The sequence below is a fragment of the Rhincodon typus genome, chromosome 6, assembly GCF_021869965.1.
Source record: "Rhincodon typus isolate 14 chromosome 6, sRhiTyp1.1, whole genome shotgun sequence".
Taxonomy (NCBI): domain Eukaryota; kingdom Metazoa; phylum Chordata; class Chondrichthyes; order Orectolobiformes; family Rhincodontidae; genus Rhincodon; species Rhincodon typus.
The window spans coordinates 92617225-92631456 of record NC_063337.1 but is presented as its reverse complement, the minus strand read 5'-3'; the positions used below and the strand labels follow the sequence as shown (position 1 = coordinate 92631456).

The 14232-nt window shown below is 40.1% G+C and overlaps 1 protein-coding gene across 1 annotated transcript in view; it reads right to left on the bottom strand.

Moving 5' to 3' along the window:
- pcca (propionyl-CoA carboxylase subunit alpha) overlaps window positions 1–14232 on the bottom strand; it is a 191045-nt gene that overhangs the window by 87921 nt on the left and 88892 nt on the right. Inside the window, exons 5-6 of the mRNA XM_048598411.1 lie at window positions 5380–5493; window positions 4800–4853 (exon numbers count right to left, since the gene is read on the bottom strand). Of these exons, the coding sequence (XP_048454368.1) occupies window positions 4800–4853; window positions 5380–5493 (168 nt within the window). The remainder of the gene's footprint in view (window positions 1–4799; window positions 4854–5379; window positions 5494–14232) is intronic.

Below are 14232 nucleotides of genomic sequence, written 5' to 3'. Positions count from 1 at the left end.
TCACAGGGATCCCAATAACAATAATCTTATCCTGTGGTGCTGTAAAACCCATAAAGTCTTTTGTTTCTTCGAAGACTCCATGCATCACAAAGAGACTTTGCTTAACAGTTGGAGGGGGGCTAAACAATCCAGTATTGTCCATTTCCCTGTATTTAAAGAATTGCATTTTTCACATGAACAGGGAACCAATGGAACTCCTGAACAATGCCCAGGACAGGATTTTAAAAAGGTAGCAACAAAAAAAGGAAGGAGTTAATAAGATAGCCTACCTGTGGTAACTTTTGTGTTCCTTAATTTTGCATTCCAAACTGCTCCACGCATTGCTAATCAGTGATCAACTGGGAACTACAGATCATTCTGAAAAGCTCGGCAGGGTATTTGCCTTTCAATTCTTCTACTCTGTTTATTCCCAATACAAGTATATTCATCAAGCTTAGAAACAACTCTTGAACAAAGAGAAGCCTTTTCACAATGAAATGTAAATCACAGACTTGTGCTTAAAACATAGACTTGCCATTGCTTAATGAGTGCACTGAGAGGAAAATACTGACTGGATGATTTAAGTGTTTCCATTTAATCCGACAAGTTCTAATGTCCCCACTCACCGGCAATGGTTTCGACAACGCATTGTGAAAGTTGTGTACTAACTGGAGTTCTGCATCATTCTGCATTGTCCCCAGTATTAATATGTTATCACTGTCAGAGCTTTTCAATGTAGCAATATTACAAGCCCTGCAATTGGAAAAGACTACTAAACTGAAATAATTTACCAAGTATTTTAACGGTATCAGTTTTGTTACCTTTCATTTACTACAATAGCTATAGAATGGGATCAACAGTCCAAACTTGGTTTGATTTTCAACAGGTTAGAAATCTTTTTAAAAAGCAGTAAATCTTTGTTTACAAATTAATATTGCACTTTCCCAGTATTATCCATGCTTTTTCTTACTTTAAAGAAACACATGTTCTGCATTTCTGGAGTGCATACTTAAATGTTATACACAAATTTTCAAATCAGCCAGAGTTTCATTCAGCGTATTGCTGGTGGGAGGTTGGAAAATGCAGCTTCTGCTGGTTTGGAGTCAAAACAGGCACCCAAAGAAATTCAGGGGAATACACAGGATTCTAGTTTTGAGGAAAATAAGCTTAAGTTCTGAAGTGAATTACAGTATTTAGAGACACAGGAAAGAAATGAATGGATTAGCATTAACAAGTATCTGGAATTTGAATTAATGAGTATACTGCATTGCTTTGTACATTGTAGCAGATTGAGAAAAGACAAAATAGTGATGCTTTTGAATGACAATAGTTAGCAAAATTATCATTTTAAAACTACAGAGGAGCCCACTGATTCCAATCATTTAATATGATTGTAGAGGGGACTGGTGAGACTGAACAGGAGTACACACTTTTAATCTCCTTGCACTGGAAGCAGCTCAGAGAGAGTTCATGAGGCTAATTCCTGTCATGAAAGGGCTGTCTTATGGAAAAAACCTTAAGCAAGTTGGATCTATACTCATTGGAATTCAGAAGATTGAAAGATGATTTTATTGAAACATAAATAATTCTGAGGGGACTTGACAGGGTGGATGCTAAGAGGATGCTTCCTGTCATTGGGGGAATCTAGAACCAGGGGACGCAGTTTCAAAACAAAGGGTCACCAGTTAAGACGGATATGAGAAGAAATGTCATCTCCCAGAGGGTCATTAGTCTTTGGATTCTCTTCCCCACAGACACGAGCATAATCAGGGCCATGAATAACATTCAAGGCTGAGGGAGACACAGATTTACAGTCATAGAGATGTACAGCACAGAAATAGACCCTTTGATCCAACTTTTCCATGCCAATCAGATAGTCTAATTTAATCTAGTCCCATTTGCCAGCATTTGGCCCATATCCCTCTAAACCTTTTCTATTCATATCATCCAAATACCTTTTAAATATTGTAATTGTACCAGCCTCCAGCACTTCCTCTAGCAGCTCATTCCATATTTGCATCACCTTCTACATGAAAAAGTTGCCCTTTAGGTTCCTGTTAAACCTTTCCCCTCTCAACGTAAACTTATGTCCTTTAGTGTTAGATTCCCCTACCCTGGGGAAAAAAAAACCTTCATATTCACACTACCCATGCTCCTCATGATTTTATAAACCTCCTTACGGTCATCCCTCAATCTCTGACGCTCCAGGGGACAAAGCCTCAGCCTATTCAACCTCTCCCTATCACTCAAGCCCTCCAATCCCAGCAACATCCTTGTAAATCTTTTGTACACCCTTTCAAGTTTAACAACATCTTTCCGACAGCAGGGAGATCAGAACTGAATGCAGTATTCCAAAAGTGACCTAACCAATGTCCTGTACAGCCACAACATGAGCTCCCAATTGCTATACTCACTGCACTGACCAATAAAGACAAGCATGACCGACACATTTTCACTACTCTGTCTACCTTTGATTCCACTTTCAAAGAGCTAATCAACAAGACAATCGAGGGTTATGAAGGGCAGACAGGGAAGTACATTTAAGGCCAAATTCATATTAGCCATGATCTTATTGAATAGTAGAACAGGTCAAATGGCCTACGGCTGCTCTTATTCCTTATGGTCACTATCAAATTTTTTCAAATATCCAACTTCTGTGATTTGACTTTACAGATATTTTAATATTTTGTGGTTAAATGCTAGCCATTTTCTTGGCATTAGGCAAAACATCCATTGTATTTTGGGGGTGGCAGGATGTGTTCCCATATCTTTTGGTTGTGATCATTGAAAGTTACACAGCAAATGAATGCCTGCTTTACTCATTCAGTAACACAAAGTTGGCCCAATGGAGGGTGGAGGGAATGGTTCAAGAGGATAATACAAACCCTACCAACAAAAATTGATGCAGAAGCTGCTAATAGTGCGCTGAATAATTTCAACACAGTAGAGATTGTCTTAGAATACATGCTTCACTTTTGTCTTATCTACTCAGCTGTGTTATAGGTTTGAAACATACAATGGATATTAGATATAATTGACAGCACAGAAACAGGTCATTCGCAGAATATATGCTAATGTTTATGCTCCACACAAGCCTCCTCCTGTCCTTTTTCTTCCAATCCTTGCCCACTTGTGTGCCTATCTCAGTTTCCATATCACCATCTACGTTATTATTCTTTGTGATAGTAGGTTCCACAATCTATCAACTGTCTGAATAAAAAGAAGTTTCTCTTGGATTTACTGATTATCTGTATTTCATGTCAGCTTCCTGTGCTTACACATGAATGCAACTCATGAAACCAATGATTACAATGGTTTCTCCTACATTTATTGATCCAATTCTCATCTAAAGTGCTAAATGTTTCCACCACCCTATTGAGAAGCGCAGTCAAAATCCAAATATAAAAAACACTTTTCCTTTTATTACTTTAGGTTAAACAAAAACTAAGGTAATATAAGGAAAAATGTTTTTTATATTATGCGTGATTAGGATTTTGAATGCACTAATCCAGTAGGGTGGTGGAAACATTTAACAGTGCACTTCGGAGGGGAATTGGATAAATAAATGTAGGAGAAACTATTGCAAGGATATTAGTGGCGGGAGCATGGGTGAGCAGAACTAATTGGATTAATCTTTAAAAGGGCTGATGTAGCCTCTATGGGCCAAATGGCCTCCATCACGACTATACTAATTTGTGATTCTATGAATACAGAACCCATGTAACAGGCATCGTATAAAGCAAAAATAACATCGTATTCAGGCCATTTCCTCAATGAAGCCACAACCATGATGGATTAGTACCGCTACTACAATGAATCTCAGTTAGCATCACTTCCTGCTTATTGTCACATTCTAGGCTGGCAAATTGAAAGCGACAACAACAAGGTTCCACTGCATTAATTAGTGACTGAGTGCCTCTGCTTATTCGTCAGTGGAAGTGCTGTAATGACGCCTCCTGACCTAGAGGGTCACTATCTGCCAGTGTAGCATGTCCATATCACAACAGAAGAACAGCTGTGCTCTTTATCATATATATTTATCATTGATTTTAAAAAATCCTTCATCAACTTGTGCTTTCAAGAAATAAACTAAGTGAAATGCCATTAATGCAGTTGGATAAGACCAGAAAATTTGGAAAAATGTAATCCCCTGTCATGCTATTCGTTATAAATAACTTGATTTCTCTAAAACTTACGCTAAGGCAAAGTTTCATTCCTGGTTAAAATATATTTTTACCTACATCTTAACAAACATTCAATGGCTCACACAGATTTTTAAAAATTTAACTCGGTTATAAACTGTGCAATTCCCACAATTCCTTGTGATGCTAACTGAAAGGCAAACGGATAAAATGAAAAGGGATTTTAAATAATATGTCATTTTATACATGCATTGTGGAGCATTGAATGTTAAAGTCATGATGCATTAACTTTTAACAAATCTGAAGAGTTAATTTTACTGAATAGGATTGCAGTGCAATTTCAGAAGTGGCCTCTATTCTTTGGAACCGCTGATTTTGAGAATTATTGTGCGCCATTTAAACATTTTTCAGGGCTGCTTGAGTCAGCGAGGCTCATGTAATTTCTCCCCCATGCTTTCAGTTGAATCTCATCAAGCCAGAATTCTCAGGTTATCATAATACACACTGATGAGGCCAGCTGAGTCATCAACAGCACCACTGTGAAGGTTTCAGCCTTGCTTTAAATCAGGCCCCTCTCTCTCAACTCACATGTTCGTTACTCACAGGCGAACTGCCATGTCTATCCTTTCCGCAAGATTAATCAACAGCAAGCAGGGGGACATCAACTACAAAACTTACCAGACGTCTGGCAAATTCTTTGTTTTCTGAAAGAAACCCATATCCTGGGTGGACCTAAGACACAAAAAAAAAGCAGAAGGCATACATAATATAATCTTTTAAGCTCCGAATTAATCTTAAGTCTATCACCATTTATCTTATTCAGTGCTTGAAACAAGGAAAGAAAATTTGATCGCATTGTTTGCCTGACTATGTGTATTGGCTATGTGAACATTCATTGATTTCCCGCAGAGTGAATAGCTTTAGGAAGAATTACTACAACTAATATTAAGAGAGAAATGCTAATTCAATGTTCAAGATTAATTAGAATTTTTTTAATAATAATAAATAAAAGTAAATGATGAAATGAACTCAAGTTACTCCCTGGAGTGAAAAGCTGAATTCTGCAGCCACCTGCAGGATCAGTAACAGGCACTGCCAGATGCTACAGAGCCTTTGATTTCCAGTACCAATCAAGCTTCAATTTAACTCGCGTCACATGAACTAAACAGGAAGAGGATAGTCAATCTTTTACAAGTTCTGCCATTTCCCAAGGAACATACAAGCATCAGCAATGGGCTTTAAGCACATTCAGACTCACAGCTTGGGCACCGGTCTTTTGAATGGTTTCCATGATGGCATCCAGGTTGAGGTAGCTTTTGTTGGTGGGGGCTGGTCCAACACAGGAAGCCTCATCTGCCATTTTAACATGAACCTGCGGGGACAAAGACACAATTTACTAACAGGGTATTTTCAAGTGAACATAATTAACTTATATTTTACATTCACGTGCAGCTTTGGAAGAGGTGACTGTGACAAGGTTTGAAGCATATTCTTTATCCGCGTTGTGGTTCAGTTTGTTTAACAATGAATGCACTGCAAAACCAATAACATGATTTCAAAAAACAGCAAGCGACTTTTTAAAATGTACTGTTACACAAGAGACTGATTCTGGGCGATCAGTGCATCAATTGTTAAAATTAATTGCAATTAAATATAAATGAATGACTGTGGCCATTTAATGCATCTGTAGTCAAGAATGTTTGGAAATACTAATGACGATTATATGCAGCCCAAGCAGTTAATAAAATTGTACTGAATAACAAACACTCATGGCCATTTCTAAGCGGGCTCCCCAGGATGTTGGAGATAATTAGCGTGAATTCAATGCAGGGATGCTCCAAATGTCCCTGCACAGCATCAGGTCAGCAACATGCACAAATTAAGGCCAATGTCTAAAGAGTTCAATATCGTTGCACATGAACCGGAAAATCTAGGGAATTATTTATCCACGGCAGGCACTGACTCAAAAGTTTTACCCACATCCATATTCTTTTTATAAGATTAAAAGAACAGGGAGCCATCCGATGTTTAACATTCAATTAAAGTTCAGAACATTACTGAATATAGTAGTTAGTCCATTGCATTCTAGTAGTCCAAGCTAGAATCATTGCTGCATGTACAATTTGGCTATACTGAAAACAGTTGTCACAATTAATTTTAGAAGTAATATTCTCAAACAATTTTAAATGGTGACAAATTTAGCGCAGTATTACTTGGAAGTAGTTTTGGATAATCACTCAATGGGTGGTGACAGAGGAGGGGAGTGAGGGAGTCACAGATTTTTACTGTTCACTTATTCACTTATTGAGCACGTCAAAAAAATGATTATTCTACTATAAATAGTAAATAGTGTAAATCTTCCCCAGGTGCTCTAGGACTCTTCTTCAGAATTGTCTCACCCGAAAATGTTTAGCATAATAGTTTAAACACGTGGTGCAATGGTAATGTCCCTATCTGTGGACTGGGAGGCCTGGGTTCATGTCCCACCTGCTCCAGAGGTGTGCACTAACATCTCTAAACAGGCTAATTAGAAAAATAGGTTATTTTTTAAAAAGAGATAGTAGGAACTGCCAATGCTGGAGAATCTGAGACAACAAGGTGTAGAGCTGGATGAACACAGCAGGCCAAGCTGTGTTCATCCAGCTCTACTTTTTTAAAAGCACTGCTTTGTTGGGCCTAGCCAGGTTGGCTATAAGCAGGTCCAGGCAGCGGGCTGTGGAGAGAATCATCTCTGCCAACTGCTGCCTCTCTACCGTGGTTACATTTGAGCCCAATTTTCATTGGAGAAGGTGCATGCGGTGTCCATCAATGCTGTTGATGCCTTTACAGAGAGGTGGGCACCGCAGGAGAGAGAGTGCTTTATCCCCCACTCCAACTCAATTTGATTTAGTCGCCCCCTGTTTGCACCCCCAACCCTTCCTTTTTTGTTTGATGTCACCATTGCCCTTAGCAGACTTTGCTTGTTCCTACACAAATGGCTGCATAGGCATTTTCCTGGTGGTGGAAAATACATATACAAAACATAATGAAGTCTATTCACAGAGATGTCTTTTTTTCTGTCTCACTGCTTTGAGAGCTCTTGTGGCACCATGGGTACTCGCCCTACCTCGAGACTAGGAGACCTGGGTACACATCCCACCCGGGCTGATACTGTGTCATTGCATCTCTGAACAGGTTGGTTAGGAATTGTCTGCAATCTCCTGGTCCAAAATCAAGCACTGCATTGACAGCTCTTACGGCACAGCGGTAGTGTCTCTACCTCTGGCCCAGGAGGTACCTCTCTAGAGGTGTGTGATAGGAACTCTGAACAAGATGATTAGAAAATAAACACTAGTTGGAAGACTCTTATGGTGTGGTGGTAGTTCCTACTCTAGGCAGGAGAAAGAAAACACTGGCTTGTATCACTGTGGTAGTGTCTCTACCTCTGAACCAGGAGGTTCAGCTGCAATTCCCACCAGGTCCAGAGGTGTGTAATAACATCTTAGAACGGGCTGATTAGAAAATATCTAAGCACTGGTTTGTGCCCAAGACCTGAGTTCAATTCCAGTAAGGGTGCAACGTGAAATAGTGATCATTTATAGAGTCTTAGAGATGTACAGCACGGAAACAAACCCTGCAGTCCAACTCATCCATACTGACCATTTAGTCCCATTTGCCAGCATTTGGCCCTTACCCCTCTGTACCCTTCCTATCCATGTACCCATCCAGATGCCTTTTAAATAGTGTATTGTTTGTTTCAGTTCAGCTCCTAAAGGAAAAAGGGTGCCACAATATAAGGTTTACCATCCCATTGCATCAATATCCTTCACCTTAATAACAAACAAAATTCACAAAGGGAACAACTAGGTCATATCTTCAAACAGATAAAACTTGCATTTCCATAGTACCTTTCACGGTCTTAGGACACTCCAAGTGCTTCAAACCCTATGAAGTACTTTTGAAATGTAGTCACCGTTGAAAAGTAAAGAGAAACACAGCAGCTATTCCATGCATTGCATGGTTCCCCAACAAGGCGATGGCCAGATGATATGTTCTTTTGAATGATGCAGAAGTGAAAAGGTGTGCACAGTTCTATATCCAGTTTGGACTGGTTATCAAATGTGGAGTTAGCTACAATCAGAGGAGGGAAATGGCATTTAGGAATGGGAGTTTTTCCAATCAGGAAGCGATTTACGAACAGTTCCATTGCGTGATGAGTTACACATAGCTCACTGGCAACTTCCTGGTATTATTTCACTGGCCTGCTGCATCTATTAGACGGGTCTCATTTGGGAATTCTGAAAAACATCATTTAGATTCTTAAGATTTGTTAAGTGTGAGAGATAAGTGGGGAATGTTCATATGAGAAACCCAATGTAAAAGCACTTCTTTTAGTTTTGGAATGTGTCCTCCCTCACAAGAAAAGAAATATCGTAGCAAAGGATTCAGGTAAATCTGATTTTAAATCTTGCTGTGATTCTCTTTAAGACACTCCTTAAAACCCAACTTTTGATCAAGTTTTGGGCCATATGCCCGATCATCTCTTTGCAGCTCAATGTCAAACATTTCTTTATAGAGCTCCCGTGAAATGCCTTGGGAACTTTTATCACATTAAAACTGCTGTCAGAGTTATAGGTTGTTGTTACAGAAGAGAATTCCTGACAAGGTTAGGTGCACTGTTTGCTTCATTATATAGTGGGGGTAAAAAGCATTGCTTGGTGTAGCACCGAGGGTTTGCCAACTCTGGATGGAGGTATTCCTGCAGGTTTCATCACATGACATTTTGCCTCCAACTGCCCATTCCCGCCATGGAACACCCAAGTCCTACTTCTGCAGAACCAACCCTTATCTCAGTGAATGACTCTTTACTGTCATTGAAACATCTTTTCACATGTCCTTCTCTCTCTCTCTCTGTCTCACACTCACGCATCATGCTGTTAGAACACAGCAAGGGTCCACTGTGAACTGCATGCAAAACAGTAACCTCAGCTTGGTCCTAGGCAGCAGCACATGTGCAGAGATAGTAAGAACTGCCGATGTTGGAATCAGGGATAACACCGTGTGCATTTGGAGGAACATAGCAGGCCAGGCAGCATCAGAGGAGCAGGAAAGTTGACATTTCTGGTTGGAACCCTTCTTTAGAAAGACCCTTTTTCTGAAGAAGGGTCCCGACCTGAAACGTCAACTTTCCTGCTCCTCTGATGCTGCCTGGCCTGCTGTGTTCCTCCAGCTCCACACGTGTCAGCACATGTGCAGAGGCTGGTTGGCACAGCACATTGCTAGCAAAGCCTTGTCCCCTTTAGTGCTGGTCCTTGAGGTCTGTGTTCAGCTCAATTACAGCTTGGTGCTTATTTAGAGTCTCTTGTAAGCTGGTGACAATATAACTGGGTTAAGTTTTCATTACAATTTCCCCACCAACCACCATCACGAGCAACAACCCCTTCTCCTCCCATGAAGTACTGTATCCAATATTAGTGGGAGTGGAAGCTGGAGTAAGAGCAAAGCCCTGGATGTGGGTAAGGAAAGGACTACAGTGAGGGAGTGGAGCTATGGGTGCAGTAGGCTTGGTGCAGAGGAAGTGAAGCCAGAGCAGCGGGATTATTTTCACTGTATTGTTGGTTTCAATGAACACACTCAGAAAAGATTCTGCAGCTGCCAGGAACAGCTCCACAAAAATCCTGCATACAAACATCATGTACCTGCTGGACAGTGAGTCCAGGTTCCCTAAAGAGGGGTCCTAGTGAACCATCAGTGTGAGCTATTCCTCCAGAGCCCATTTCAGCATGAAGGATATTACTGAAAACTGCAGGGCAGTTGTAGCCACCGAGAGCAGTGAATATGGGATCATTAAGTTTAGGGCCAGAATGTAGTGGTCACCGTTGCTGCCGCCGTGCACTGCACACCAGCACCACCACCAGCACCAGCACCAGCACCACCACCACCACCAAACCCACCCCCCAAGCACCCCCCACACCCCCCGCCCCCCCCCCCCCCCACCCCCCCCCCACCCCCCCCCCCCACCCATTTAGAGTTTTAACTAAAAGAGTTAAATTAGTTGATGGCTTATCATTGTTTACCTGTAACTAGAATCTATTATTTGTTTCAAATAATTATTTTTAAGTACAGAAGCTTGGTCCATTCTTTCTGTCAACCTTGGTCTGAAAAGACAAGTAAATTGCATAATTTTGCATATTTTTACAAAATCTTCAACTTTTTTGATGAATCTGAGAATAGCGGAGCTTGATTTCCAGCAGGCTACTCCAGTGAGGCAGAACACCATTGACGTTCAAATACCTTGCTGAAACTTGCCAACAAGACTTAATAAAAGTCATGGCTTTAGAAAGAAAAATGTGGTGAAGGCTGGTACAAATACAACACTTAAAAGGCATTTGGATGGGTACGTGAATAGGAAGGGATACAGGCCAAATGCTGGCAAATGGGACTAGATCAGTTTAGGATATCTGGGTGGCATGAACGAGTTGGACCAAAGGGTCTGTTTCTATACTGTACATCTCTATGACTCTATGATTCTATATGCATATATACCACATCTTTCATAACCTCAAGCAGTCCAAAGGTGAAGCAAATCTAATGAAATACATTAAAGTGTAGCTAATATTTGGAGTAGGGAAATACCAATTTACCTATAGCAACATCAGTAGTAAGATGATGACTAGATAATTTGTATTAGTGATGTTCATTGAACGATACCTACTGAGCCCCAAGTCATGGGAGAGAACATCTCTGTTCTCCTTCAAATAATGCACTGAATCTACTAAATCCACCTGAGAGAGCAGACTTGGCCTCAAGTTACGTCTCATTCGAACACTCTCTCAGCCAAAAGGTTGCGCTCAAATCTCCATGTGTGAGATTTGAACATGAAATCATCCAACACAGAGGATGGAATGCTACCCACAGAGCCATGGCTGATAACAAAAATGCGAAGTGAAAACCACATAATTATTTAACTTCAAATTACCCTCCATATCATTTAGCACTAACTCTGAGCAACAGCAAGAAATTAGTTAGCAGCTAAGCCACGTGGAGTCAGCATGGTGGAGCAGCACACTGATAGTACCAAGGTGTAACGGAACAGCAGTGGGAGACTGACCCTCTCACCACGGTACTGAATTCCCAGTACTGGGTGCACTGAAGTGAAAAAGCCTCAAGCAAAGGTCAGACTGAAATTAATTAACAATTGTACCCACCCTGCTTCTGTGCGTTCCTAGTAACCAGCTAAAAATGTCTTTGGAGAATGAAGGTCTGGAAGCAGATCACCCACAGAACAAAAGCTTTAAATCACAAGCAAAAGCATTTCTAGGTTGCTTCACTCAGGAATCCTGGAAAAAAGACTTGCATTTACATAGTGCTGTTCACAATCTCAGGATTTTGCAACTTGACTACATAAAACAGGCCCTTCATATCCACTTACGCTACGGAAACATCTGATTGTGATAGTTTGGAGCTCAGTGTGGGTTCAGCTCGAGTTAGCTCTAGATTTTTCTTATTGCCATTTGTGGGATCCTGCTGTCTTCAAATTGGCAGTCAGATTTCCAATATTACAACTGTAACTACACTTCAGAAACACGTCATTGGCTGTAATGAAATGAAATGTAACCATTCAAAATGCAGACTCCAAGCAACATGTGCTCCACCTTCATTCTAATTTGGCGTAACTCAATAAGGTGCTCACTGCAATAAATATCAACTGATTTTGCAGTCAGAATGCCAACTGCTTCAGCAATATTACTGATAAAACACGTTACTGCAAAGAATTTATTTTTGTTTCTCTTCTTTTGAAGAAATTTAGGTTGTATATGGTGACGTGAGATCATTGTTGAAATGGAGATTATTGGTTAAATTTCTCCATTGATCAATGGTAGGAGTGGCTTATTTAAATTACTGCTATTAAATTTTCAGCACATATTTTGTATGGTACAACTATTCTCCTCTCACTGCAGTCTGTTGATAAAACAATCCTGCTTTAATCTGAAATTTCTATTGTAGTTTTGGTTTGCTCTACTGCATAGGTACTCTTTGAATGGGCATTGTCTGTCATGAACCAGATTCCAGCTGCCAAGAACTGGGCTGTTTGCCCGGAAGCAGATTCTCACTAGTGAAAAGTTGACATTTTGATGCGAGATATGCTCATCACCATCTCACTAGCTGACAAAATGGTGTCAGTATTGACTCATTTTAAAAGAAAGGGAAGCTCAAACATTGAGTCAAACTTTTTCACTGTGCAAAATAACTCAGCGACCAAAAGCTATGTCCCATTTTCAAAGAAAGCTCCAGTGATTCAGTGCTAGATCCCTTACTGTTTGTAATGATCCAAGCAGGAAAGTAGGAGCTATAATCAATAAGTTCACAGACAACATGAAAATTGGTGATTTGGTAAATAGTAAGGAGGAAAGCCTTAGACTACAGGATGATATAGAGGGCTGGTCAAATGAGCAAAACAGTGGCAAAAGGAATTTAATCCTGAAAATTATGAAGTGATGCATTTTCAGAGGAATAACAAGACATGGGAATACAATGAACGGTAGGACCCCAGGAAGTACAGAGGATCAAAGGGAGCTCGGTATGCATCTCCATTGATCCTTGAAGACAGGTAGATAAGGTGGTTAATAAGGTATATGAGATATTGTTTTCATTAGTCAAGACACTGAGTACAAAAGCTGGGAGGTTTTTTTAACATTAGTTATGTCACAATGGGAGTAAAGTGGAGTCTAGTCGCCACTCTATAATAAGGGTGTAATTGCACGAGAGAGGGTGCAGAGGAAATTCACCACAGTGGTGCCTGGTCTGGAGCATTTCAGCTGTGAGGAGACAGCAGATAGGCTGAGGTTGTTTTCCTTAGATCACAGAAGGTGGAGAGGAATCTTGATTAGCATGTAAAAATTGTAAGGGGCAGATGCAGTCAACAGGATTTCCTTTTCTCTTTGTAAAGGGATCAATGACCAGAGGGCAGAGATTTGAAGTAAGGGACAGGGCAATTTGACTAAAAGGCACCATGTTCTCCCATTTGTTTTCAACCTGGCAAATCATACCAACACATCAACTATTAGCAAATGTAGACCATTCAGCTCTTCAAGTCTGCTCCACTATTCAGTAAGATCATGGCTTAAATGTATATTTTCTGAATTCTACATTTCCATCTACTATTAGTAATATTTGATTCTCCTGCATAACAAGAATCTATCTACCTCCAGCTTAAAAATATTCAATGACCCCATCTCCTTCTGTGGCAAAGTTCCAAAGTTGCACAAGTCTCTGAGAGAAAAGATATTTCCCTCATCTTTGTTCTAAAAGGGCAACCACCTTACCAAAAATATTCAGGATTTAATAAACTTAAACCAATCCCTTCATGCTGCTCTAAACTACAGTGCAAACAAGCCAACTTGTCTAATATTTCCTTAGAAAACAGTCTGTTGATCACTGGTATCAATCCAGTACACTTCCTCCGTACTGCTCCGACTTTGTTATATCTTTCCTTAAATAAGAAGGCCAAAGCTGCACTCAGTGTTTGAGATATGCCCTTGTACAACTAAAGTTTAATATCCTTACTTTTATAGTCAATTCCTCTTGTAATATGGGATGAATAATGAATGATTCAAGGAAGGAGCAGGGGTAAGTGTGAAAAGTTTAAAGAATAACATTTCACATTTACCAGGTATTAAAACCAACTCAAATTCACATCATCAACAGGGTGCCACATGACAACTGGACCGTTGTCTAAGGCAATGGTTATATGACGAGTTAATGTTGAAGGGAAACTAACGTCAACCAACTTGATATATCACGCAGCCCTTGAATGGTGAATAAGTTTGTCTTGCACAAGGCACCAACAGACACAGATGAGCCATTCTTGGCTTCTGATAGTTCTAATTTTGCCAAACTAGTTAATGTTAATTGTACCAATTGTTATCACATAATAAACTGTACCTTGTTATTTAAGATAAGTGCCTCTTCTTGTTATAACTCTACAGTGATCCATCCTCTACCATTGATAATACAGGCCCTTAAGACTCACAATATAAAGAAAAGTTTGTGGCACCCAATTACCCTAACTACAAGCTATCAGAGTGGTGACCAGAAAATATGCCATGGATAATATTTAAATTTATATTTG